At 37.1% G+C, this 27,658-nt stretch overlaps 1 protein-coding gene across 1 annotated transcript; it reads left to right on the top strand.

Moving 5' to 3' along the window:
- The first annotated feature begins 2,562 nt into the window (after nucleotides 1–2,562).
- LOC588531 (ATPase family AAA domain-containing protein 3-B) lies at nucleotides 2,563–18,853 on the top strand. Its single transcript, XM_030987142.1, has 14 exons — nucleotides 2,563–2,846; nucleotides 4,610–4,686; nucleotides 4,912–5,073; nucleotides 5,882–5,951; nucleotides 6,564–6,729; nucleotides 7,837–7,906; nucleotides 8,557–8,769; nucleotides 10,150–10,275; nucleotides 11,277–11,401; nucleotides 11,891–11,942; nucleotides 12,362–12,432; nucleotides 13,298–13,465; nucleotides 14,351–14,459; nucleotides 15,887–18,853. Exons 1-14 carry the CDS (start codon nucleotides 2,621–2,623, stop codon nucleotides 16,040–16,042), a joined length of 1,791 nt encoding a protein of 596 aa, XP_030843002.1. The 5' UTR covers nucleotides 2,563–2,620; the 3' UTR covers nucleotides 16,043–18,853.
- The last annotated feature ends 8,805 nt before the right edge of the window (nucleotides 18,854–27,658 follow it).

The following is a 27,658-nucleotide window of genomic DNA, read 5'->3' as shown; positions in this document are numbered from 1 at the left end:
ACTGAATGCAGAACTGGTCTTTAGAAGATGGATACAGGAAAAGAAGGATGAAGGAGTATATAGATAGAGAAGAAGGTGCAGGATGAGAAGGAGCAGCAGGAGCAGCAGGAGCAGGAGGTGAGAGAGGGACAGGCCCAATGGGAACCGCAGGCCAAGAAATTTGGGGAAAATAACCGGGAGAAAGACACAGCAGGCCTTAGAACAGCTGCAGACCGAGGGTTGGCAGATTTAGACGTATATAGAAAGACAACAGTGTTGTGATTTAAATCGGGGCAAAACGATGAAACTGTACATATCATCATTTAAAAAAATGTATATACTACTGTTGCCATGAACAGTCTGCTTTCGAAATAATCACTGTGTTATGTATTGCACCATTATATATTGTTGTATGACTAAGCTATTCTGAGTAACAGACACAGTGCTGTAATTCGATTTTGTAGAGCGCATTTCATGACCAAAGGAAATTCCAATGCGTTTTACATTGCATATCAAATAAACAGGATAATGGTAAAATTTCAACCCTAAAGAGTCGCATTTCTACTACAAATTGAATCGACAAGTGTATGAATATTAGACGATATCAAGGTGGAGCAAGTATAATCAAACGTGAACAAACAAAAAATGCTACATAATTTTGGTCACAATGCCATAATAGCAAAGGTTTGATTATATCGAATCCAGAATATTTTCTGATATCAAAATATTTTCCCCGGAACTTGAAAGAAGAATGTAACATACAACATTTTTTCAAATGATTTTTTTTGCAATAATTAACAATTCATTAGTGTTCAATAAATGCATATACATGTATGCACAATTACACATGTTTCATCTAGTGCATTCGTGTAATCTGTGCTAATTTATTGTTAGTTTAATTAGCAATGTCTTAATATTAACAATTGAATCTGATTAGTTAAAGAGGGTCGTTGTGCTGAGAGGTAGGGTAAGAAGTAAGGAGAGAGGACGGGAGGATCGAGAAGGCAGAGCTTGTTTTAATACCTCAACTTGCTGTTTGTGAAGGGGACGGAAAGAAGAAGAAGAAGAAAAACGGGACTGTAAAACGAAAGAAAAGCACTGAAGTATATTTTGGATGAGAAATGGCCTATTAATGTTTAGATAAAGACAACCTTTGGCGGTGGGACTAAAAAGGCAATATGTTCGAAGGAAAGAAATCATTACTAGTAGGAGAAGGTGGGAGAAAATAAAAAGAGAGAAAAAGAGAAAGAAAAAGATAGAGGTATAGGGGCCCGTTGTATCAGTAATGTTATTTCCTAAATGGGTAATAGTTATGTTCAACAAAACATGGACAAACTAGTATATTGTAATTGCAATTGTTAAGGTGTATTGAAGAAAAAAAAAATCAAATTAACAGGCTAAAGCTGACACACCTTTAAATAACATATAAAATTCCAGCATATGAAAGGTCCCTCAATTTTGTGCTGAATTTGTTTTCTCCAAACGGACTCAAAATAAAATGACCCGCTAATAGCGTAAATAATAATTGCATACGTTTTACATTTAGTATTAGATAACAGATTTGATTCTGTCATTTTCAAAAGCGGAAATTTCCCTTTTTACAGTGCTAGATAAACAAAACTTCTAAACCGCAAAGCTATTGTAAGCTGCAAACTTATTCGTAAATATTATTGTTAAAATATTGGGGAGTGTATGAGGTCAACTATATCCCTCTCAAAAAATAATTCACGCTTGAGAGTTCATGGATGAAGTGTGTAGATCCTGTTGCGGGAAACTATAAAATAAAACCCACTCAAGTTTTGACAAATGTTTCGAGAAAACAGTAAATATAGGCCTGCTACGGGGTGCAAATATCGTATGTATTTGAATTTAGAAACATACACGTAATGTTCTGCTATGTCTTTGTCCTAAAATCATATACATATTGGGCCGAGGCACGTAGCCACGGGGGGGGGGGGGGGGGGGGGGGGCTCGGCCTAGTCGGGTCATGCTCATTTCGGTATTTTGCTGATCTTTATGACACTGATATATAACACACGTCAAATGAAACGGAATTCAGATTTGTACTTTGCTTAGCCCCTCGGAGAGGACTTAAAGCTTTCGCTCCCCATTATGGCTGCAATACAAGCATACACGCAGTCACATAAAACAAACCAGCAAACAAAACAAAAAGAGAAAACACTTTCAGCGAGAGATAATCATATACCTAGAGAGATAGAATCAAAGAGAGATAGAAGTTAGAAAAATATAATCAGAGAGAGAGAGAGAGAGAGAGAGAGAGAGAAAGAAAGAAAGAAAGAAAAGGGGGAGGAGGCGAACGTGGTTGGTAGCATGTATGAATAGTCTTTAAAACAGACTCTATATTATATCACGATCCAAATTGGAGTAAAGGGCAGCGTTATTCAGATTGATCTGTTACATAGTATGTATAAATTGTCAAAATTGATTTATTTGTATAAAAAACAAATACAAAAGTAGATAATATAACAGTTGTATTTTACACCGGCGATAACAAAGTAATTTAAAAAAATTTGATCCAAGACTAGGGTCCTATTTTCAACTTTGACCTCGACCATACCGGCTTATTTTCCAATACACGTGCATTACATCAGCGAAGAAATTTCAACTAGAATCTTTTAAAATGTCGTGGCTGTTTGGGATAAAGAAGGATCAGCCTCTGGCAGAGGCCCCACAACTTCCAGTTTTACAAGATGGAGGGGCAGCAGCTCCAACAGGAGGAGGGAAAGAGGGAAAAGGGGATAGTGGAAAAGGAGGAGGAAAAGGAGGTGGCTACGACAACTTCAGCAACTTCGATCCGTCGGGCCTGGAGCGGGCGGCCAAGGCTGCCCGGGAGCTCGATTTGTCGGGTGCGTGTTGAACTTTTTATTTCGAAGAACGTTGTCATTTTGTGGGCGATTCCTGTCCTTGATAACAGGATGATCTAATTTGTTATAAGATTAATTATAAGTAAAGGAACTCTTTACTATATCAGGGAGAAGAATATTGGGCACTAGTTCAGAAACCTAACCAAAATTTTAGTCATTTTGACCCGTGGCGTAACTCCAATGTGGAGATAAAACACTAAAACATACCGGTACCAAAAATCGAAAATGAAGTAAATATTCATCAAATGTTTAAATAAAGATCATGAGTTAAAAATCGTTATGTTTATTACCTGTTTCGTGTAAATTTTCTTGTTATTTTTGGAGTATTTTTCGGAAAAACATTGATATTAGTAGTCTAGATCTAGATTCACAGGTTTTAACTTTTACGGCAAACCGCTGCACAATACAAGTGCACACCGATGGTGGGTTGCAGGCGGGCGCGCGTCTGTGTGAAGTCTTCTTCCGTTACTCCGTATAATGAGGATCTGAGACATTTTTAGAAATACGAAATGACACCCTTTGGAAATATGGGGATTATTCTGCTCTTTCATACGACACCTCATTCATATCACCTTCAGGATCACAACAAATAAAGATTTGAATCTCAATTTTAAAAAAAAACAACGTTGACCAATTGTGCATGGTCGCGCAATGCACATAGACTGCATAGGTATGCGTGCAATCTCTATGGGAAGGATTTTAGGACACAACATCGGGTGCATGATCAGACACCCTACTCATAACGTGAGAGTCTCTGTACAAAGTCAATGTAAAATGCATCAAGATAATCATTGCGGAATCCTTTTTTTCGCATCGCCCACGCGCAGATCGTAAATATGAAACGTCTGTAAAAATGTGGATGATCCTTATTTTTGTGGAGGGGTTTGTCCGCGTTTACAAAGACGATACTTGTTTATGCGTACAATTCTTATTCTCGAAATAGCGCCCCTACTGACTCATGTTTTTCATCACTTCAGTTCATCATTCATGGCTTCATTCCTATAGTACAAGTACAAGTTCAACAGTTAGTACAACTTAGACCTGAGGCTGAAGACGAGTACAATATATGGCTATTTCTTTGACTGTGAATTTCATATAGTATTAACATAGCATTTACTTTCACTTTAGTACATAATGGAATTACAATTACATATTACAATTGCGGGTCACAAGGTTTTATCTATTCTATAAAAATAATTACAAGTAACTGCCCAGCTTTAAAAAAAAAAGATTCATTAAAAATTGTTTGAACTTTGAAGAATAGGTTGCACTGGTAACTTGTAAGTGTAGGACCTATCTTTATTTTATCAATGATCAAATAAAGAAATTGCAACTCTCCATTCTGTCATATTTTTGTCCCTTTGTTGGAGAAAAAGGAAGATCAAAAGATGTCTTGAATAGAGGGGATGTATATAATGTCATTTGAAGTGAAACACATTCAAGGCAGTCATGAAAAAATGGGATTGTACTTGAGAAAAGTGTTAAAAGGAAGTAAATTGTTTTTTTGGACCGGTGCTTGTCACTGCTAGAACTTTCATATCGATGAAGAGACAATCACAGATTTGTATGTGTTTGATCAATCAGATACTATGTACAGCGATTTATTTTTCATTGAATCATATTATTTGTTCTATTGAATTCAAATCTGTTTTGTTCAAAGTTTACCATACACATTTATGCCCACTTGGGAGTTTTATTATGGTTGAACTTGAATCCTCATTGCAACGTTTTTCCCTTCTGAACAGCCAATGCTAGAGGAGCATTAGACCTGGCTAAGATGCAAGAACAGACTAAGCAGATGGAGCAGCAAACAAAGATCAAGGTATAAATTGTTTTTATATTACATTCAATATTAGGCTCTTTTGTAAGTTTGTTTATTAGGTTTGGTACTTCATTTCTTATCTTATCTTGTGTTCCTTTTTGATGTCTTTTTATTATATCAAAGGGTTGGCCTCTTACAAGGTTTGTTGAGGAGAAATAAATGAACTGATTTTTACAGCAGTATAAAATAGTACTTTTTGTAATGAAAACTTGCTTGTTTTGACAGGAGTATGAAGGAGCTGTGGAGCAGATGAAGCTGGATCAGTCTAGGGTCCAGCAAGAGGAGAAGAGAAAGACCATGTCCCAGGAGACCCAGGAACATCAAAGGAGGGCTCAGTACCAGGACCAGCTAGCAAGGAAAAGATATGATGATCAGTTATCGCAACAGGTGATTTATAGGCTCCTTTACACTCTGTTTTTAATCTTCTTTAACGCTTAGAGGCTTCGGTGTTAAGTGCTTATAAGCACTGTTTTTTTAATTTTAATTATTATTTTGTTCTGATAAACCAATTGGGGTCGAAGAGAAACTAGCTGAAAGTTTGTTTATCATGAAGTACATAAAACCTGTATGCAAACAAATGACTGCCGGAAATCACATTTGCTGAAAAAAGCACAACTCAAATTAATTATAGGAGACTGCATATGCATGTACCTTTGTTAGGACCGTTAACTAGATTTCCTTATTTGAAATTATAAATATTTATCACCTGGCTATTACAGTACAGTTTGTACCAAAGTATTATTATAACTTAAATGTTTCGTGCTTAAAAAAAAAAAAAAATAATAATAATTTAAGGTTATGTCATGAAATCTCAGTATAACCTTTTATATTAAAAAGTTAATATAGTTTGTCCTGTCCATCTTTAGAGCATACAGTATCTTTCAAGCAGCATGTTATATAAAGTCCACATTATAAAGAATTGTTCACTCATGAAGGTCTGGAAAGGTTTAACCTCTCATGGCTAGATCAGTTGTCTTCCTATAAAACCAGAAACTTTTTCCCTCATGAAACCTCTTTAGAGTTTGTGAGTAGTCCAGATTTGAGAAAGTTTCATGCCATAAACTAGTGGCATAGTTTCAGTGAGGGGCATAACCAATCAAATTATTAACAACAAACAAGATAAAAAGAAGTAGAGAGGCAGAGAGAACTACAGAAAAGAATAATGTGATGATACTTATTTTATTTCCCAATTTAGAAAAGGATGAATGAAGATAACCTTGCCAAGCAGGAGGAGTCTGTCAGGAAGCAGGAGTCTATGAAACGATGTAAGATTACATGAATCCTTTCCGTACTTGACAAAGAGAAAACCGCCTTAAATTACTCATGAATGTAAAATTTATGTTATATGAAAAAGAACAAAAAATTGGGGGTGTACGAAAAGAGTTGCACACAACAAAAGGCTCATAATTACACTCGCCTTTCCATGTGTTTGAAAAAAGATAAAAGTAAGAGAAAGAGAAAAGGAAGTAAAAGTGTGTATGGCGTCTTAGTTTGTCACCACAGTTTCTTTGGGCAGTTTACAGCATCATATAAAGTGAGGCTGTGCAGTTGATGAAACAGATACCCATTGCGGTGCATTTTATATGAATACCGAGTTTTGTTGAATGGGTTCAATTTTAGTTTATATAAAGTCTCTTTGACTAGAAGCAAAGAATCACCTCTCACCTGAACCAATTAGTATAAAGCAGTCTCATACCACCCAAAATAATGAGCAAGTGTATATTATAAATTATCCTATCTATCATTTGTGTTATTTCTTTCAAGCAAAATTTTGTGGATATGAGACAATGTATAATCAGCTCTATGTGGACTTTTGTCTATGCTCTTTATTTGCTCAATTACACATAACCACTATTACATTGTTCTTCACTTGATAGCATCGATGGATTATGAAGCAGAATTGAGGTTAAAGAACGACATGAAGAAGATCGAAGCCGAATTGAGAGGGAAAGCTCAGATAGAGAGAGAAAATAAAGATATTAGGAAGGATCAGATCAGGCTTGAAGCAGCAGAGTACAGGGAAACAGTACTGCAGTCAATCAAGTAAGCAGGCCTGATAAAAACCTGATTTTTTTTTTTTACCCTATTTTTTCTTCTTCTCGATTTTATCTTGATTTTACTGATTTTCCCTTATTTTCTCTATTCTTCCCCAATTTTTCTTACTCAAAAGGGGGGGGGGGGATGTTGTGAGATGCCATTCCCCCCCCCCCCCCCCCCCCCCCCCCCCCCTCCTTTCTTTCTTTTTTTTTTTTACTCAAGGTGGGCTCACTATCACCCATGAGTAAGATGCTTGTTCTTAAATCACTGGAAAAAATAAAAGGCATACAATTTGCAGGCATTCTATAAATAAAGGTATTCTGGGTTTATGTAGCATTTAATTCATTGTCAATGTGTTAAGGGCTTTACAGAAATTATTACCTTGCTCATCGGATTCAGGCTTTCCCACCTACAATGAACGGTATGCACATTCTTCACTCCTTGGTGAGCATACCAGCCAGATGCCAATTTGTAAAAGCTCACAATGCTGAGCAAACTACAGTTTATTTTTCCATTTGTTTACAAATTTGCTTTTATGACGTAAGAAATAGAAAGAATATAGTTCCTGATATTTTGTTTATAATATGTAATCTGGAATTATCAAGTAAAATTAATAGCACAGGCAAAGGCAAGATAAATGAAAGTGACAAGTTAATTATCATCTTATTTTAAAACTAAAGTGGGCAAATGTTTGTTCATCTGTATTGTGATAAAAAAGGTAACTGTCAAACCATTCCAGGAATTTCAAACTTTATCTAGTACGCATTAACATAGAGGGATAAACTCATTTAAGGTAAAAGGTCTTTATTAAGGATTGATTTGGGTAACAAGTTCATGTAAAATACATAAATTTCTCTTATTTTCACATAGTTTTATTTGAGGTGGATGAGTGGGTTTTACACATAGTATCATTTTGTTTCATTGCTATTTATGGAAACAAAGTCAAATATCGTGAGTAAATTTATTTATTTATTTTTTTTGATTGCGAGGCAAAATGATGAAGTGTTATAACAGTTCTGAAAACCAGCGCAATTATGTGTATTAGCAGATGTCTAGCTCTTATTTAATAATTCCAAGTTACATGTAGCAGTTTCTCTGTGATTTCTATTTTAGAACGGCAGGAAATATTCTTGGAGAAGGTTTCAGAAGTTTTATATCTGACTGGGATAGAGTAACTGCCACCGTAAGTTTCTGAGGAACTATTATAATGATTCTGTATCTAATATGGTTGAACAAAAAGAAAATGCATGATTTTCTGCTTGAAATTCAAAATGGTTTAATTAATTGTGAAGTGAGATAACATCGCACAATGTTTCATATCAAGATATTAGACCAGAGGAAAGCGCATAATTTTGTACTCTCATTAAAAAGTATCTCAACAATTTGATTCATGACACGTCTCTGTCAAATATGTAGTGTACCAGATTGTCGATAATATTTCCTTCTCTTATATTCCTTTCTCTCCTCAATGTTGTTTTGTGTATAAATTATATAATACTTTTTCATTTTTGTTTGTATATCTGTTAAGGGGTAATTTATAACAAGCCTCATTGTGGGTTTTATGATCTTGCCACTATTACAGTAATAATTTGTCATTGATTTATATGTGTTGTTTTTACAGTGAAAAATAAATGATTTGATTTGAAATGGTTGGCCCTGTTAAAGAAGAGTCCATTATTTTATTCTTTTATGATTTTGCCACTATTATTTTAATAATAAATTGTCAATGATTTATATATGTTGTTCTACAGTGAAAAATAAATGATTTGATTTGGTATGGTTGGCCCTGTTAGAGTTTAATAAAGAAGAGTCCTTTATTTTTTTCTTTGACAGGCAGCAGGAGTAACGTTACTAGCCCTCGGTGTGTATTCAGCCAAGATGGGAACGGGCGTCGGTGCCCGGTACATCGAGGCCCGTCTAGGCAAGCCGTCGTTGGTCAGAGAAACGTCGAGACTCACGCCGATCGAAGCCGTCCGTCATCCCATCCAAGTGACCAAAAGGATCTTCAACAATCCCAAGGATGCTCTAGCAGGTGTTGTATTAGAGGTAAGCAGCATCTGGACCCTGTTTCACATAACTTGTTATCAATAACAAGTTACAATAACTGTTACAAGCTACTGAAATCGTGGCATTTGATTGGCTGAGAGTAAATTTGATGTAGGAATTTAGCATTTGTTATAGATAACAAGTTTTGTGAAACAGGGACCTGTTTGGGGCCAGAGGGAAGTTAACTCTGTGTTCAAGTATATGCGTGAATGCCCTTCTGGCTCCAAACAGACAGTGTATGTATCTATCTATTTACATTTAAAGATAAACTTGAGTTCTAGTAAACAAAGAAAATGAATTCTCACAGAATCTAACGAAACTTACACTGAATGTTCAAGATTACAAATAAATGTCATGTGCCAAACAATTTTGGAAGAAAATGTATACTGGCTGAGTAATGAGCATAGGAAGATAAGGAAATCAGGGTAGTACTAGCCCTGACACCATGTGTGTTGTCCCATACACATCTTTCTGTGTAAGTGATTGTTACTTTATACCAAGACTCTGCCAAATTTATGATGATTTTGATGACTCCAGAACCTTGCATTACACACCATTACTTGCATGCTATATGATCAACTTTTCTGATCCATTCCACACCTTTTCTTTCACAATGCAATCGCATTACCAGTACTCAAGTACCAGTACTCTTTAACAACTGATTTATTCATACTCCTTGTAAATTTAATGTGTTTTTGCTTCATTTGTTCATAACTCAAGAATGAAAGGTGGACTGTTTGAATTAGGGCCTTTGTTGAATACTTTTAGATGACACATTTTGAAGAAAAATAAATTTTGGACAAATACATTTTTCACATACATCTAATATTTCAAACTTTGTAGGGTATGAATAATTTCGGGCTAAAGGGTTACAGATCCTTTAATTCAGAATGACTCCCAAAGTTGCAATTACAATTATAATGCCATTACCCTGTCACTTACTCTCCTCAAGGTTACTCATGATAAAACCAACTATGCATGTGAAATGGAAATAAGTCTTCTCCATTGGGTTTACTATGATACTGCAAGATGACTTGTTATCAATGATGCCCTTGAAATTACACCCTTTATTAGAAGAATGTGTGGAGACCAGCCTTTTTGGGGAGAATTATTTGAGTTTAGTATGTATAAAATAAAGTAAATTGTATCCCTGCTCAACTTTTATTTTGACAAAGAAAGCCACATTTTTTTCAATACAACAAATCTTCTATAAATCCTGATCAGAACTAACCTATAATGTACTGACAATTCACGAGACAGTAGGGAAACTTTGCCTGAAATGCTTACAAAAATTGGATGGATTTTGTCTTGTGCCCTTCTGCAGTAATTCTTTTAAATCATTCTTCTTATGCCTTCTTTAACCTTTGACCTGTTTTGTAGCCAAAGCTTGAGGAGCGTCTTCGGGAGATCGCCATAACAACTAGGAATACCAAAGCAAACAAAGGCATGTACAGGAATATACTCATGCACGGACCACCAGGTACCGGCAAGACTCTCTTTGCCAAGGTAAGAACATTGTGAGATGTTGAATGCCAGGAGTGTCAAGTCTGATGAGACATGATTGGCTATACAAGAATCCACTAATTTTGTTGGTGCTGTTGTTTTTTTGATTTTCAGAAGTTTTTTTCTTTAACCACATTTTGTTCTATTACATATTACTGACTCTTTGCAGTGAAAGAGATTTTGAAAGGAACCTTTATTTCTTAATTCATAATTGTCGATCATGAATTTGAAGGTATCATACACTGTGAGGTTGCTAGGGATAAGAGATGTTGTATTATTTATTCAATCAGCAAAACCATAATTATTTAGATACCATTATGTCGTAAAACAGGGAAATTTTATTGTTTTTGTTGGTGATCCAGATTCATGCAAGTTTCACATTAAAAATGATAGAATAACATTCAATTTCTTGCTTTCTTGACTTTCTTGCTATGAAAATAGCAGTCCTTACAATTTCACAAAACTTTCTGGTTGCAAAAGTTTCTGGTTTAAGGTACATGTACTCTAAAAGGCATGGGACATACTGTAGATGGGCATTGATGTTTTATTTATTTATATAAGATTACCTGTCATGCTTGCTGTATATAGATGTTATGTTATATTATATTCTTGGTAGACATACATGTAAATCTGCATTTGCCACCATCTACCTACATGTAGGTGCCATAAACTTGGTACATGGCAGGATTTAGTCCTTAGATATATGGTTGCCGGAGCTAAAGCCAGGGTAATAATGTCCAAAGTCCTTGAAAAATCATGGATGGCAGTTTTCAGGCAATAGCCTGAATTCAGGCCCTGGCAAGTTATTTTCAGACCATAGTTTAGGTTTTTTTGTGTACAAAATAGCTCATTCTAGGTGATTTCCAGACCCTCTGATCAATTCTAACTGGCATCCCTGAGAAAGACATATAGACATTACATTGTATGTGATATGTGCTATACAAGAACTGCATTTTATTATTATTATTATCATCTGTATTTCATTTGTATTTGTATCACTACAGAAACTTGCCATGCATTCAGGGATGGACTTTGCCATTATGACAGGAGGTGATGTAGCCCCCATGGGGAAGGAGGGAGTCAGTTCAATACATAAATTATTTGACTGGGCTTCTACAAGCAGAAGAGGGTAAGAATGTATATTGGATTCTGATGTCAAAACCTGCACATCAATTGATTCTGACTTATAAATTGGCCTGATTTCCACCCCCAAAATTAAACACAAACAGACAATTTTAAGCCAAATCAGGACTGAAATGACCATGTTGTTGTTGATAGGGGTTACCTTGACCACTTTTTCTAGGATCAGGTAACAATTTTACGCAGAAAAGTTCCATTCAATCTCCTTTGCTGAAAATAACGATCGGGAGAATAACCCATGACCTTAAGTGATAATAATTATCAGTTTTGGGCCGAGAAAGTGGCCAAAATTGCTAAAACTCAAGTAGTGTCAATATATAGGACTAATATTTTTGGAATAAAAGCAAAGTTTTACCCCGGATAATCTATTTTAACGGTCCCTACGACCTAAGATTCTGATTAAATTTTGATTTCCCCTTGGGTATATGAATGCCACAGCTAATATTTAACGTTATTGTTTTTTTTTCTCTACTTCCAGATTACTACTGTTCTGTGACGAAGCTGATGCATTCCTGAGGAGGAGAAATGCGGTTAGTACACTTTTCTTTGTTTATTTCTGATACTTATACAGTGTAGTGCAATTTGTTTAACCAATAGTAGTGGTATTCCATAAGGTCCTGTTTAGTAATAACAATACTCCATAACAAAATGAATTTGAACTTACAACAGCAATTAAAAATACAGAGGAAAATGTACAATAGAGTCTGTATACAAATCCTTTGGTATCCTTGCAATAGATGTTGATTTGTCAAGAAAATATGATTGCATATTTTAATACGTTTACATATGTACAGACAGTAAACGTTGTTTAAACCAGATGAAGTAATCATGAATGAATCATGAACTTTTTGTTTCATTCAAATCGAATTAAATTTTTAATCATCTAGCAATTATGTGTGTCAATGTATTTAAAGTTTGTTGTGCTTTTTGTAATTTTTGTTTGCTGCAGGAAATAATAAGTGAGGATCTCCGTAGCACACTTAATGCCTTTCTGTATCGTACTGGTGATCAGTCGAACAAGTAAGTAGCTTGTTAAAATGCCTCTTTGTAGCCCAAAAGTTAAATGGAGGATGTTGATGAAAGTCAAAAGGATACCCTTTAGGGTACTAGACAACTGCCCCACCCTTCTTTTTTGCTCTAGAGTGCCTGCCTTTCAGACAAATTTGACGGTTGGTGTTTATTTTTAGGAGATTTACTCTGTAGCTGTCCTTCAATATATATATTATTTTGTGGCAGTATTATTTAATTGTATTCAAACTTGAAAAACTTCACAGATTATATTGTTTTGTGTTAATAAATCTTATAAGAATGAAAGATAGACAATGACCAAAGGCAAAGCACTTTTTTCTAGCAGTACAAATAACCCCATCCTTCATGTATGTGGTAAAACAATACCAACAAAGAAAAATATTGATTTGGTCTTCACCAATTAGATGCCACAAAAGAACAAATCAAATTTCCATAAAATCCATGACTGACCCAAAAGAGCAATTGAGATTAATTCTAGATTTGCTCAAGGTTTTTATTTCAAAAAATAAAAGACGAAGTATAAGTCTTATTTTCTATGAAATTAATATTTGTAATGAATATATTACTTGATGTTTTTGTTTCTTTGCAAAATCTCCATTTTCAAAACACATTGGATTAGTTTTGTGTCATAGCCCGAGTCAGACAAAAGTAAATTGTATGCTGACCTGTTCTGTTTCACTGTTTGTTCTTTGTAATTGTTATGCTTTACTGAGTAGGGGGGGGGGGGGGGGGAGGTATTGGTGACTTTCCTCCTCTAAATTCATGTTAGTAAGTTTAATACCGGGGTAAGTTTGATTGTGTCATCACCACACCGTACCGGTCATGTAATCAATACCAATATCTTCCTTCCCCTTAGATTCATGTTAGTGTTGGCGAGTAACCAGCCGGAGCAGTTTGATTGGGCTATCAACGATCGTTTGGATGAGATGGTAGGGTTTGATCTGCCAGGCCGTGAGGAGAGGGAGCGCATGGTCAGGTTATACTTTGATAAGTATGTCATTCAGCCTGCTTCGCAGGGCAGGAGGTAAGTGTGTAGTCCCATGTATGTGTTGTGATGTAGGGTTTCTTATTTCATGTGTAGTCCCATGTATGTGTTGTGATTTAGGGTTTCTTATTTCATGTGTAGTCCCGTGTATGTGTTGTGATGTAGGGTTTCTTATTTCATGTGTAGTCCCATGTATGTGTTGTGATTTAGGGTTTCTTATTTCATGCGTAGTCTCATGTATTTTGTGATGTAGGGTTTCTTATTTCATGTGTAGTCCCATGTATAGTTGTTGTAGATGCTTTTATGTATTCCTATCCCTCACATGACTCTTCTTGAAGGCATTAGTGTTTTAAGACTATGTTTTAGTTTTGAAAGTTAGAGTTGACATTATCTTCACAAAGAGAAGTGTTTAAAGGTAGTGCCATGAGAACAGGATATTCATGTACTGTGAAATTAAGAATATGATAACACTTGTAGAATACTTGAACCTTTCATAAACCTTCTCTACACTGTGGGATTTAAATGATACTTAGGCTTTTTTTTTGGCTTAGAATACCCCTAACTTACATTTTCGTCACGTAAACAGAAACTTAATGTATTGTGAAAAATTAAAAACTCAGAATGTGACTCTTGATTGTTCATTTACAATAGCTATTTATTGACATACGATGCTGCCACATACACAGAAGGGTGTAATTTTGTGAGCCCACATTTGTGATAAATGTGTAGTCCCATGTACCAAATTTGTACTCATCATTGCTTAAACTATTAAAATATATATTTATTTGCTTTTAATTTGTCTCGAATTCACTTCATTGTTATGTATGCCCACAATTCACTATATATCTCCCAATTCCGCCAGAAATGTAAATTTTGACAGATATTATGATAATTCTGAACCCGTTTTTTCGTACCCATTTGTAGACGTCTGAAGATTGGCACGTTTGACTTCAATGAGAAATGCAGTAAGATAGCTGAAATGACTGAGGGCCTGTCTGGAAGAGAGATTGCTAAACTTGGAGTGGCATGGCAGGTAAGTGGATTATGGAAATAAATAGGCTCAAGTTCTGGTAATGATTCATAATATGTTCTCAGCATTCTAATAAACTACACATTAATACTAAGTCTAATAAACAACACATTAAAGGCTATCTGCATTACTTTGGATTGATTAGACCTCCCTGTGTGGTCACAGGCAGGTGGTTATCTCATCAACTCAGCTCTCAATTAACTTAAGAAAAAGAGGACCATGGGGACCAACGGGTACTGCTTAGGCATTGTTTGCTATACAGTGTGTCCCCCAAAAAAACTATACACTCTTGAAATGGCTGCCGAATAAAAAATATATGATTCTGAGGAAAAAGTTGTATATGTATGGAAAGCTCATACACTCAACTTTCATATGACACCAAAAAGTCTGAAAAAAATTCATGCTTCGGTGAGCACTTCTCACGTTTGTAAAGGGTATGAAAATTAGGTGGCGCAGGAATTAGCATTCCAATTTGTGAGAGGTAAATCCTTTGGCACTTACAAAATTCATTGGTAATCTTGTTGCTTGTAACAAATATAATTTTTCTATATTACTTATAATTGCAAAGTGATGTACCGTATTAACCGGCGTAAAGGCCGCACCGCCGTATAGGCCGCACCCCCGATTTTGACATTTAAAAAAAAAAAAAAAAAAAAAAAAAATCGTTTTTTTTTTTTTTTTTTTTTTGGTTGTTGTTGATGTTTTGTTGCCGAAAACCCACGCGGGGAAGGACCTTCATTTAACATCGAGGTGCAGTTAAAGGCGCTGATTTGTGCTTGTAAACTTGTCACAAATAATAGTAACAATGTCGTTTTTAGAAGAATGTGTAAGATCATTAATGTAAATTAAACACAATAGAGTACCTATGGTACCAATGGTGTACCTTGTGGTACACCATTTGTTATAGAAAAAAAATTGAGGAATTATTATTATAAACTACATATTGAGATCTGTTAGAAAGATTACTTTCAAACAAAGATGACAGTGAGTGTTGTTGTAGTTTCCGAGTGGTGAGTCAACACACTGATTACTGAGCTGGAAGACATTGCCAGGCATAGCGCCATAAATAAAATTAAAAAAAAAAAAAAAAAAAAAAAAAAAAAAAAAAAAAATCATTTTTTACTCTTTCGCCGCATAGGCCGCACCCCGACTTTTTGATATTTTCTCTTCCAAAAATACTGCGGCCTATACGCCGGCAAATACGGTATTTTCTGGCATGCATTAAGACAAGTTTTCTCGTGTGGACTTGTACATATGTAGATGTGGTTTCTAAGTCTACTTAGCATTGAATATCATAATTTGTTTTGGCTGCCCCAATACTTGATATTAAGTGCTTACAACATAATGCCTCTGAATTGGCAAGAAAGAAATTGAGTCTTGGCTACATCTCTCATCAATTTTTGTCATCTTTTTATTGTTCCTGTTGCCAGGCAACTGCATTCGCTTCTGAGGATGGCGTCCTTACGAGTGAGATGATTGACACTAAGGTGACGGAGAGTGTCAAACAGCACAAGCAGAAACGAGACTGGCACCAGAAGGAGGATGCTAGGTTAGACAAACTAGAGAAGCTGCACAGTGTGACATAGTGCCCTCTATGGAGATGGAGCTGACAATGATAGAGTATTACAGAGATTTAATGGATTGTGTTCCCCACGGCATATGTCTATTTTCCCATATTGTATTCCCAAATAAAAATCTCTTGGTATGAAAATTAAATAACGGTGCTTTCTGGTATCACAACCATTAACCATAGTCATATCAAGACATTTTTTTGTTCATGGATGAAATATATGGATAAATGTCAGACATCGTATGTTGTATAGGCACATACATGGAATTACCTGCCAATGGTTAGGTAAGGGTGTTACAACATGGAGGCAGTGTACCCTACATTGAAATTGGATTGGTTGTAAGGCTGATCGTGAATGTACTGAATGACAAATGAAGTTCTATCAGAATATACCAAATGGTATCTGCCAAACAGATTTAATAAGGATTGTATAGCTGCTGAGTAATCCGCAAGAAGAGTGAAGATCAATATGTAGTCCCATTTATGCATATGTGTGTGGTGCTTTTGTAGCATCTAAGTTTGTTTTACATTATGCTGGTCCAAAATTTTCAGAATACTGTACAACCAGAATTGAGGAACGTGTTTGCATGCATGAAATGGAGTGGTTCTGATTTGCAAGAGTTTCATGTCACAAATATTTGAATCACAATTGACACAACACAAAATTTGTCTAATCCAAGCAGGTTTCTTGCTATGAAAATGGCTGCCCGTAACAATTCATGAAAATGCCATGCAGGGAAGTTTCTGGATTTGAAGTTGATTGTGCATTAAAAAATTGCATAGTGACTATTTAGCCACTTTTTCCTCAAAGTGGAATTACTTAAAAATAATTTTTCTGAATCTTCATATTGATTATTCCTTGATATCAAGCTCTTTATGTCATAAAATGAGAAATAGAATTTAATGAAGATCGTAGATAAGTCAGTTTATGAAGTGCAAAGGAAAATATTGGTATTCCAAACTGATTGGTCCCTTTGTAATGTGTATTGTTGTATTGCGATCTCTATATTCTGAAATGACCTTGACATTGACTTTGTTGTGGTCGATTTGTGAAAGAAACCTTATTCATTCATTCATTCTTTCAGAACACTTAACATGTTTTTGTAACTCCTGAATGAGTATCATTTTTAACACCAATTGATTATATAATATGCATAGTTCAGCATAACAATGTGCAAGTACATGAGTATTTCAAACATCTATTATGCAAATACGCTGTACGACTCTGAAAGATGTATCTAAACTCTATAAGGATGTCACATTTTAAATGAGAGAAAGGTCTATTCATGGTAACATCAAGCTTTTATATTATTTTTCACGTTGAATGATTTAATCCAATCTGAAAAAATCATGTTAATGAATCTACCAGGATTGTGTCAATATGAATATTCATGATATAGTTATGATATATTGATACAGTGATTTTTATTATGTGGAGAATGTTTTGCTGTTTGGGAATGCTTAATCTTTGTGAGGGAAAAGCATTATTTTGCATTTTATAAATGCTAAAATTCATCCCTGTTTTACAATTCTGTATCCAGATTAGTATATCAGGAGTGATTGATTATTTGACAAGGTGAGATTGGCCTTTTGTTACTGAACATGTTGGTCCTTCATTCTCAGATTAAGCCCTTTATTTGTAGTCAACCTTTGTTTACATATCTTGTTTGAACATCTGAAGTTGTAGGCCTATATTGAGTTTATATGGCATGAATGAGCGAAATCAGATTTTGAGCCTGCCAAAATGATATACTGACTGCTGCATAAGATAATGTACATTGGTTTATCCTCTAAACTCTCATCACTATGCCGGGGCGGATCCAGGATTTTCCAAAAGAGGGGGGGGGGGGGGGGGATGAAATTGCGACCTTTATGCCGTGTGGTCCGGCCAACTAAGGGCCTCAGAAAATGTTGAACCTAAAGATGCCCTATGGTACATTCCATGGCATAATCTGAACATTTATGTGAATATTTCTTAGCCCATACCCCCCCCCCCCCTGGATCCGCCCCTGCTAAAACTCCAATTAACAAAGATAGAAAAAAGCAGAATATATGTTTTTGAAACACGATTGTGATATACGCTCCCCAGAAGGTTTTTGGTCTTCGTTTTTTTGCCTGTATCTAGACCCTTTTTGCTACTTTTTAGTTTCACCCTTTCGACCAGCTGTAGTAATATGGTTGATAAGACCATGGTGAAAGTTTAAATTACCATTGAGAATTCAGCCCCATATGGAATGTACATGTAAATCTGTTAATTATCTAAAGTACATACGCAGCGACATAATAATTAATATAGTGAACATTTGTAATGACAAACAAATTGACACTCCTGGCGCACTTGTGTGAAAATTGTTGGCATCAAATGGTCAGAAAGACCAAGAGTTCATATTGGATTAATGAACCCCTTTCGCGGGAACTATCGTGATCATGAAACTATTGAATTATGAACCTTTCGAAAGAGTGAATCTTATGAATAATGAACGTCGCCTGTCCGATCAGATCTGAGGCTTTACTCAGTTCTCTGTCTACAACATACAAGTAAATTCTTTTAATAATGAATGTTTCGTGTGACAATTGGATGGATTTCCCCAGTATTCCCTAGTGCTTGTCAGCAATTTAAGTACATTCGTTGCATTGATCTATACCAGCCTAGTAAATGAGATCCATTTTGATCTTATCATATCTCCTTTTTATGATATAGTACATACCATGAATTACAAAGTCAAATTGTAAAGTATTTACCTCTATAATAATGTACTTTCATAAGTTCTATATGAAATAAAGATATTATTGAATCATAATTGATTTTATGATACATGATTTGAAATACGAGTTCCTACACGTTTGTTACTGTTTTTGTGCTAACAAAATTTTGATGCTTGTTATTTTTTGCATTACATGTACATCCCTCCTAATTTTGCATGAGAGTCATTCTGAGTCTATCTTGTTAGGTCTATATCCTCGGGTTTTATCTCTCTAGGTCTATCTCTATCTATTTCACTCTGATTCTATCTTTTTAGGTCTATATATATATATATATATATATATATATATATATATATATATATATATTTCTCTCTGATGCTATCTCTCTAGGTCTATCTTTATCTATTTCACTCTGATTCTATCTTGTTAGGTCTACATATATATCCTCTGGGTCTATCTCTTTAGGTCTATCTCTATCAATTATATTTCACTCTGATTCTATCTTTTTAGGTCTATATATATTTCTCTCTCTCTAGGTCTATCTCTATCTATTTCACTCTGATTCTATCTTTTTAGGTATATATATATATATATATATATATATATATATATTTCTCTCTCTCTGAGTCTATCTCTGTAGGTCTATCTCTATCAATTCTATTTCACTCTGATTCTATCTTGTTAGGTCTATATATATTATATCCTCTGGTTCTATCTCTCTAGGTCTATCTCTATCTATTCTATTTCTCTCTGATTCTATCTGTTTATGTCATATATTTATCTCTCTAGATCTATCTCTGTCTATTTCACTCTGATTCTATCTTTTTAGGTATATATGTATTTCTCTCTCTCTGAGTCTATCTCTCTAGGTCTATTTCTATCAATTCTATTTCACTCTGATTCTATCTTTTTAGGTCTATATATATATTTCTCTCTCTCTAGGTCTACCTTTTATCTATTTCACTCTGATTCTAGCTTTTTAGGTCTATTTATATATTTCTCTCGCTCTAGGTCTATCTCTATCTATTTCACTCTGATTCTATCTCTTTAGGTCTATATATACATTTCTCTCTCTCTCTCTGAGTCTATCTCTAGGTATATCTCTATCTCTTTCACTCAGCTGATTCTATCTTTTTAGGTCTATATATACATTTCTCTCTCTCTCTGAGTCTATCTCTCCAGGTATATCTCTATCTATTTCACTCTCTGTGATACTTCCGATTCTTTTGAAACTATAGACGTGGCTTTATAGATGACCACAAAAGGCCCTTTGTAAATAAGCGTGAGCCGGGAAAATATATAGGTTAAAGAGTTGGCATCATTAAAGGGCAATTTTATTATTAGAAACAAAATGGGACACTTCAGTAACAAGGGGAACATATTTATTTGTAAGGGGCACTCGTTTGAGGTGAAAGCTAGGGGGGCATTTATATATAAGAAGGGAAAATCGAGGCATGAGAAACTTGAAAAATGGGCACTATAGAAGGGATCAAACGGCACTTATAAGAAGGGGAAAGATGCTGCTTATCAGAAATGAAATGGGGAACTTGCCAAAGTAAAAGGAGCGCCTATCAGAGAGGTGAAAAAGGGGCATCGACAAAATAAAGCTCTAGGAAGGGACACCAGTATGGGAAACGAAAAAAGGGGCACCGTTATCAGAAGGGTAAAAGCCCGGGAAAAGACACCTATTAAAAAGGAAAAGGGGCACATATCAATTATAAATTGACAAAAATATGTCAGAGGTGAAAAGGGGCACTTCTCGCACCCGAAATGGGGCACTCATCAGAGGTGCATTGAAAAGGGGCATATGCACTTAAATCAGGCGCGGATCCAGGATTTTCCAATAGGGGGGGCCGGAAATTTGGAAAGTGTGCAGACCATTTTTACAACTCAACATACCAATACTGACAAGGTCATATCAGAAGCACCATACCGGTACAATTTTTGACATTTTCATCGGGGGGGGGGGGGGGAGGGGCTAAAGCCTCTTTCATGACAAAAGTTTTATTAAATTATTAGAGAAAGAAGATGATTCGTTATATTCTCGACTCTAAAATAATCCTTGTCTGAATTCAGTTTTCCCCCGCCCGCGCGTAGCGCGTAATTTTCGGACGCTTCATTAAATTATGAGAGAAAGAAGACCATTCGTTGTACCATTCTCGACTCTTAATCCTTGTTTGAATTCAGTCTTTCCCCTTGCCGCGCGAAGCGCGGCAGCTTTGACGTTTCATTAAATTATTAGAGAAAGGAGAGGATTCGTTGTACCATTCTCGAATCTCGATCCTTGTCTGAATTCAGTTCCTCCCCCCCCCCTCCCGCGCGAAGCGCGGACGCTTTAACTTTCCATAGTTTAATGATATTGTTAGAGGAAGAAGATGATTGGTTGTTCCATTCTCGACTGTCCTACTTGTAGCTACTTGCTCCCTCTATATAGAAAACTTCCCCAATCGGTGTCTTTTGTTCCCCCATGATCCTCTTCTGGCTGAAGTAGTAAAGCCTGCCTTTAATCCTTCACTGAATTCAGTCCCCTCCCCCTCCCGCGCTAAGCACAGAAGCTTAACGTGTCATTAAATTATTAGAGAAATAAGACGATTCGTTGTACCGTTTTCGACTTGTCAGAATTTTCAAAAATATTTCTTTGTCTGCTCCTTTTTTGTCTTATGTCCTCTTACTGCCCCTACCGCCCTTGGCTACACGCCTGCTTTAAAGGGAACATGAAGCAATCATGATTGTGATAGCACACAATTAGGTTAGTAGAAACGAAAGGAAAAAAAAATATCTATTACACCAACCATGGATAAATCACGGCCGGGAGCGTCATATCATATCATATCATATCATAGTTTTGTGTTATCGGGCGAGGGCCGGGGCGAAGCGACCAAGCGAGATTTTGCAATGTTGAATGCTGAAATTATGCATTCTAGAAAATCCCTAAGCCCAATAATTCTTTCCGCTATATGTCTTTCTAGCTGTATTTTTAAATTTCCAGGGCGACGTGTCCCCCTATCGGGCCCAGGATCGCCGCCCCTGCCCCTGTCCATGTACCTGTGTTGGCTAAGTCAGTAGAGCGTCCGCCTCACAACCGGGAGGTCGAGGGTTCGAACCCCGGCCGCGTCATATCAAAAGACGTTAAAAGACCTTGCTTGGCGTCCAACAATAAGGGATAGAGCAATGTCGATCTGGCGCTGCTCAGTGGCTGCCGGTCTCACGATCAATTGGGCAAAAAGAATTTCCATTTTCGGTTTAACTTAATAAAAGATTACAAAATATGGACTATAAAAGATTATTATTATTATTATTATTATTATTATTATTATTATTATTATTATTATTATTATTATTATTATGATTATATGCTGCTTAATGGTACGGGTATTTCCACATACCCATGTATTGTCCAACTCATATTGTCTGAGCTTGGCTTCACGCACATCTTCCTTACGTATACAAATAAAACGACTGAGATAGATGTCTATAATAGTTTTTGTTTGAAGAGGTTTATACGCAGGATATTTTCAATAATATGTATACTACTCTCGATCACATTATAACACCGGCTTTTAGCCCTGCGGCCATGATAAGCATTGAAGCAATCTATCTCTTCCTACCGGGTACCCATTTATTTCACCTGGGTGAAGGATGGCAAATGTAGATTGATGTTTTGCCGAAGGACATTCGCGCTGTGGCAGGGGTTCGAACCCTAATATTTAACTCTTTGTTAATAGTGCGTTTATTTATCCAATAATCAAACTACATAGTCTCCATCTATATTAGTTTATTTTACACAAGGTTGCAGCCACCGTCTATTAAAGTGTAAATGACGAGACGAAATAGTAATGACGGCAATTTCTAATGACAGTTATTTAATATGGTTGAAGACATAAATATCTACAGATTCAAGTTGGAAGATTGTTTTACAAGTTTCATCATTTTTTTTTTTTTTTTTGGATTTGATTTGATTTATTTTTCACTCAAATATCCACAAATTAAATGACATATATAAACCATACAATAATACAATATATAATAGAACAAATGAATTATAGAAGTAACGAAATACTGACAAGTATGTTCGTAATCAAATAAGTTTACAGAGTACATTCAAGTTTGAGAATAAGAGAAAATATTTTATATTGCTTGACTTAACTGAGAGGGGGAAAAAGGGAACCTCAGAAAAGCTAGGTTTGTTGAGCGAGATTCCCAGTATAAATCAAATAATGGACCATCAACAAAGTGCATCAAAATCTGCACATGTCCGCTCCCAGAGAAACCAGAGACGAGCGAACCCACCCGCCCGCGCCAGATCCTCGGGTCTCCCCCGCCAAGGCCAAGGCCAAGGCCCATTCATAATCCTCTTTTAATGTAAGATATATGGTAAATCTATCGACGAAATCAAACGAATATCTGTAAACAGGATATGAGTGTACCTGTACTTTTAAAATCAAATTCATCATTTGCAGACATGCAGGGTACCATTTCTAATACCTTTTGTAGATGTGATGCATGCAACAGGACGTTAAAAGAAAATACATCAATAAGTGCCACGTGATACTATAAATTCTCATGACAAACAAAGAAAATATGAAATCCGTTTCATTTTTTAAATCAATCACTCAATATTGTTTGAACGACATACAGCCAGCAAGAATAATTTTTTGGTACGTTTTATTTTTATCCGTAGTATTGACAATATACAGTTGCATATGAAGTTGGAATACATGTTCTTACCTCTCATCCTGAATAAACCTCCGACAATATGATTTATAAGTTTGTGACTTCTCATAACCTTATAGATCAATATTTTACCTTTTTAGATTGATTAATAAAGTTCGGAGAAGATATTAACTTTATACAAACCATATTGGCGGAACCATTTCATGAAAAGGCGAAGGACAAACTTATTCCAACTTTACGAGGAAAAGTGCAGAAAACCAAAGAGGGAAGGGCGAGGAAAATTCATGTCCACTTGTCGATCCTGAACCCTGTAGCTTGTGATCTATAGTCCGGTGATTTATCCACTAGACCACAGCACCTTAGCTCTAAACCGTGTGAGTCAAAAAAAAAGTTTACACCTAGAAAATGGCTAAGATGCAAAAATCGACTTGCGCCAAAGTTGCTTATGTGATGTATTAGAGTAATAGAGGATGAATTAAATGTATCAAATAAGATGCATTGCATAGGCTTTTTGCAGAAGCAAAGTCACACACACATACATTTGATATTTGATATTGTGTGGCATGATTTATTTTGTTACGGGTGTTATTTGGATCTGCAAAGAACGAATTAATACCCAAATCCCAATTGTTTTATTCAAACATCCCATAAGAAACTTTGGCGCATTTAAGTCGATTTTTGCACTCTCGCAAACAATGCCTCCTGTTCATCCAAGCGTGAACACATACCACACAAAAATTATACTAAATGATATGGGATAAAACAATCTTTCATAAGATGTATGATAATATACTGTTCATAGATGATTTTTGAAATAATTAGCAACTATCTAGGTGTAAACTTTTTTTTTGACTCACACTGTATGTATCCGTTCTAAACAGTGGATTATCTAGTATAGAGATGATCCGGCGTAAGAACCTAGCTCGATGGAAGATCCAAAGGGGGAGGGGGGTATTGAAGGTCATCATGCAATTGTAATGTTTCTATATTTCAATTTGTGATGCTTTAAGCTTTTGAAAGTGCCTTAAATTGATTTTTTTTTTAGTCTCCGCGATCTTTCTTCTTCTCGCCCTCTCGCCTTCTCGCCCTCTCCCTCTCTCTTTATCTTTCTTAAGCTCCCCCTCCCCATCCCACTCCCATCCCACTCCCCTGCCCTTACCCTCCCCTCTGACTCTTTCTTTCTGTCTGTCTCTTTCTCTCTCGCACTCTTATCTATCATGTCTTTTTCTCCTGGCAATATGACACAATCTTGCAGGCGGATGTTTGCCTCTTAATTTCCAAACTATACGGCAATTTAAAACAAAGATTGATTGTACGACCAGTATAAGGCAGGCGCGGATCTAGGATTTTCCAATAGGGGAGCCGGAAATTTGGAAAGTGTGCAGACCATTTTTTCAACTCAACATACCAATACTGACAAGGTCATATTAGGAGCACCATACCGGCACAATTTTTGACATTTTCATCGGGGGGGGGGGGGGGGGGGGGTTAAAGCCTCTTTCATGACAAAAGTTTCATTAAATTATTAGAGAAAGAAGATGATTCGTTGTTATTATTCTCGACTCTAAAATAATCCTTGTCTGAATTCAGTTTTCCTCCGCTCGCGCGTAGCGCGTAATTTTCGGACGCTTCATCGTTCGTTCGTTCGTGCAAAGAATATCAGGGAGTACATCATCTAGATAGGAAGATCCTTATTGAGCCAACAGATCGTCTCATCATCGAGCTCACGAAGTCCGGAAGCGCCGTGGGGGGATTTGTAGATCGGACAATCATCAATGACATGATCCATAGTTTGGATCTCTCCACAGGCGCAGTTTGGTGATGATTCAGCTCCAATTTTATGTAGGAAATATTGTGTGCGGCCAACTCCAGTTCTGACACGGTTTAGGTTGACCCAGGCTTTTCTTGGGAGGTCGCTGCCACTTGGTTTTGCACAGGGCTTTGGGATGAACTCCTTCAGGTTGGTAGTGGACGAATTCCACTGGTCTGACCAGCGTTTTGTTATCCAAGTGGCTAAGGCGGAGGGGGGGTTCTCAGGCCGCAGCTCAGCAGCCTGTGTTGCAAAGTGTCTTCTAGGGAGACGCTGTCCTTCAAAGGCAGAGGGGGCAGGAACAAGGCATTTATCTCTGTCATGCTTTTGGGCAAGCTTAGCATACTGCGCATCTCGTCTGAGCTGAGCTGGTGGTATGCCAGATAATATTGGCAGGTTGCTGACTGGTGTTGCAGTGAGTGTTCCGCTGATTAGTCTCATAGCGTCATTGAGGACAACATCAACCTTGTGTACATGGGTGCCGTGGCTCCATGCAGGTGCAGCATACTCGGCAGTGGAGAAGGCAAGAGCTAGAGTGGAGGTGCGAAGGGTGGTGAAATTAGCTCCCCATCCGGTCCCTGCAAGCTTCTTTAGGAGAGACACTCTGGCTTGGGTCTTTTGGGCTGTGGCTTTGGCATGCTCGTGGAAGGTGAGGCTTCGGTCAAGAGTGACACCTAGGTACTTTGGTGTTGAGACGAAGTTCAGCCTAGACCCATCTAGTGAGATATTCAGCTCTCGGTTGGCGCATCGGTTAGCCAGGTGGAAGACGGAGGATACAGTCTTTGGTATGCTTATCTTGAGATGCCATCTGTTGAAGAACTCGGCTAGCATTTTCAGGTCCTTCTCCAGTGATGTTTCGATTGCTTCGAAGGAGTGGTTGTTGAACCCCAGTGCGGTGTCGTCTGCGTAGGAATACTGCATGCATTCCCCTTTGGGCATATCAGAGACATAGATGTTGAAAAGTATCGGAGCGAGGACAGAGCCTTGCGGCACACCATTGCGGAGTTTCCTCTTCCTACTGCATTCGCCGTTTGATGTTTCGAGGACAAATGACCGGTCTTGTACAAGCAGCATGATGAATTTCACGATTCTTACATCTGGAATGGTCTGCAGGGTCTTGAGGTATAAGCCACGGTGCCATACTGTGTCAAATGCCGCAGTAAGGTCGACAAGAACTGCACCAAACTTCTGCTTCTTCTGGAAGGCCGTCTCTATGTCGTTTACAAGCCTGACTACTTGGTCGGTGGTTGATTTACCTTTCCTGAAACCTGCCTGTGTAGTAGGTAGCTTCTCTTCGACAGTGTCAACGATTCTGGCAAGTAGCAGCCTTTCAAGTACCTTGTAGATGTGCGATAGCAGACTGATTGGACGGTAGCTCTTGGGTTCGTCTGCAGGCTTCTTGGGCTTCAGAATGGCAATAACTTTAGCGGTCTTCCATTTTGATGGAATAGTGGATGTTATCATGCAGGTAGAGAGAAAGGCTTGTAGCCAGGAAGTAGCTTTGCGACTCATGTTCTTGAGGAACTCTGTGTGGATGTTATCGTTGCCTGGCGCTTTGCCGGACTTTATTCATTAAATTATGAGAGAAAGAAGACCATTCGTTGTACCATTCTCGACTCTTAATCCTTGTTTGAATTCAGTCTTTCCCCTCCCCGCGCGAAGCGCGGCAGCTTTGACGTTTCATTAAATTATTAGAGAAAGAAGAGGATTCGTTGTACCATTCTCGAATCTCGATCCTTGTCTGAATTCAGTTCCCCCCCCCCTCCCGCGCGAAGCGCGGAAGCTTTGACTTTTCATAGTTTAATGATATTGTTAGAGGAAGAAGATGATTGGTTGTTCCATTCTCGACTCTTAAAGGCACACTGTCCTACTTGTAGCTACTTGCTCCCTCTATATAGAAAACTCCCCCAATCGGCGTCTGTTGGTCCCCCATGATCCTCTTTTTCTTATGTTAAATGAGAGCTGTGTGTAAAGTCAGTACGGGCCGGATTTTGTGTATTACGGGTCGGACTTTGTTGCGTGAAAAGTTACCCTTTATCGGAGATTCCCGGAGTGGGAGGGAGGGATGGGGGGGGGGGGGGGGGGGGGGGGGCTTTCTTCTTTTCTTTTCTCCTTTTTTTTCTCTCTTTCTGCTTCTTTTCTCTTCTTTCTTTTCTCTTTTCTTTTCTTTTCTCTTCTCCTTTCTTTTCTCTTCTCCTTTTTTCTTCTCTTCTTTCTTTTCTCTCTTCTTTTCTTTCTCTTTTTTTCTTTTTTTGCGCCGCCAATAGGGGGGGGGGGGGCCGCGGCCGTTTCGGCCCCCCCCCCCCTGGATCCGCCACTGCTTAAATACAAAAAGAGGAAAGTCTCATTAGTTCTTGGATCTTGGATTCTTTTCCTCCTAAAAGATACTCATGACTGGAGGTGGTGCAGTTGTAAAATATCTTTGTATACTAGGCTAGCTTT

This window comes from Strongylocentrotus purpuratus, unplaced genomic scaffold (genome assembly GCF_000002235.5).
Source record: "Strongylocentrotus purpuratus isolate Spur 01 unplaced genomic scaffold, Spur_5.0 spur5_scaffold_16, whole genome shotgun sequence".
Taxonomy (NCBI): Eukaryota; Metazoa; Echinodermata; class Echinoidea; order Camarodonta; family Strongylocentrotidae; genus Strongylocentrotus; species Strongylocentrotus purpuratus.
This window is presented reverse-complemented; position numbering and strand designations above follow the sequence as displayed.

Coding starts and splice junctions, on each gene's coding strand:
- LOC588531 (XM_030987142.1), top strand. CDS start 2,621: ATGTCGTGGCTGTTTGGGATAAAGAAGGATCAGCCTCTGGCAGAGGCC. Junction 10,276..11,276: donor GCAAGACTCTCTTTGCCAAG/GTAAGAACATTG, acceptor GTATCACTACAG/AAACTTGCCATGCATTCAGG. Junction 12,433..13,297: donor ACTGGTGATCAGTCGAACAA/GTAAGTAGCTTG, acceptor CCTTCCCCTTAG/ATTCATGTTAGTGTTGGCGA.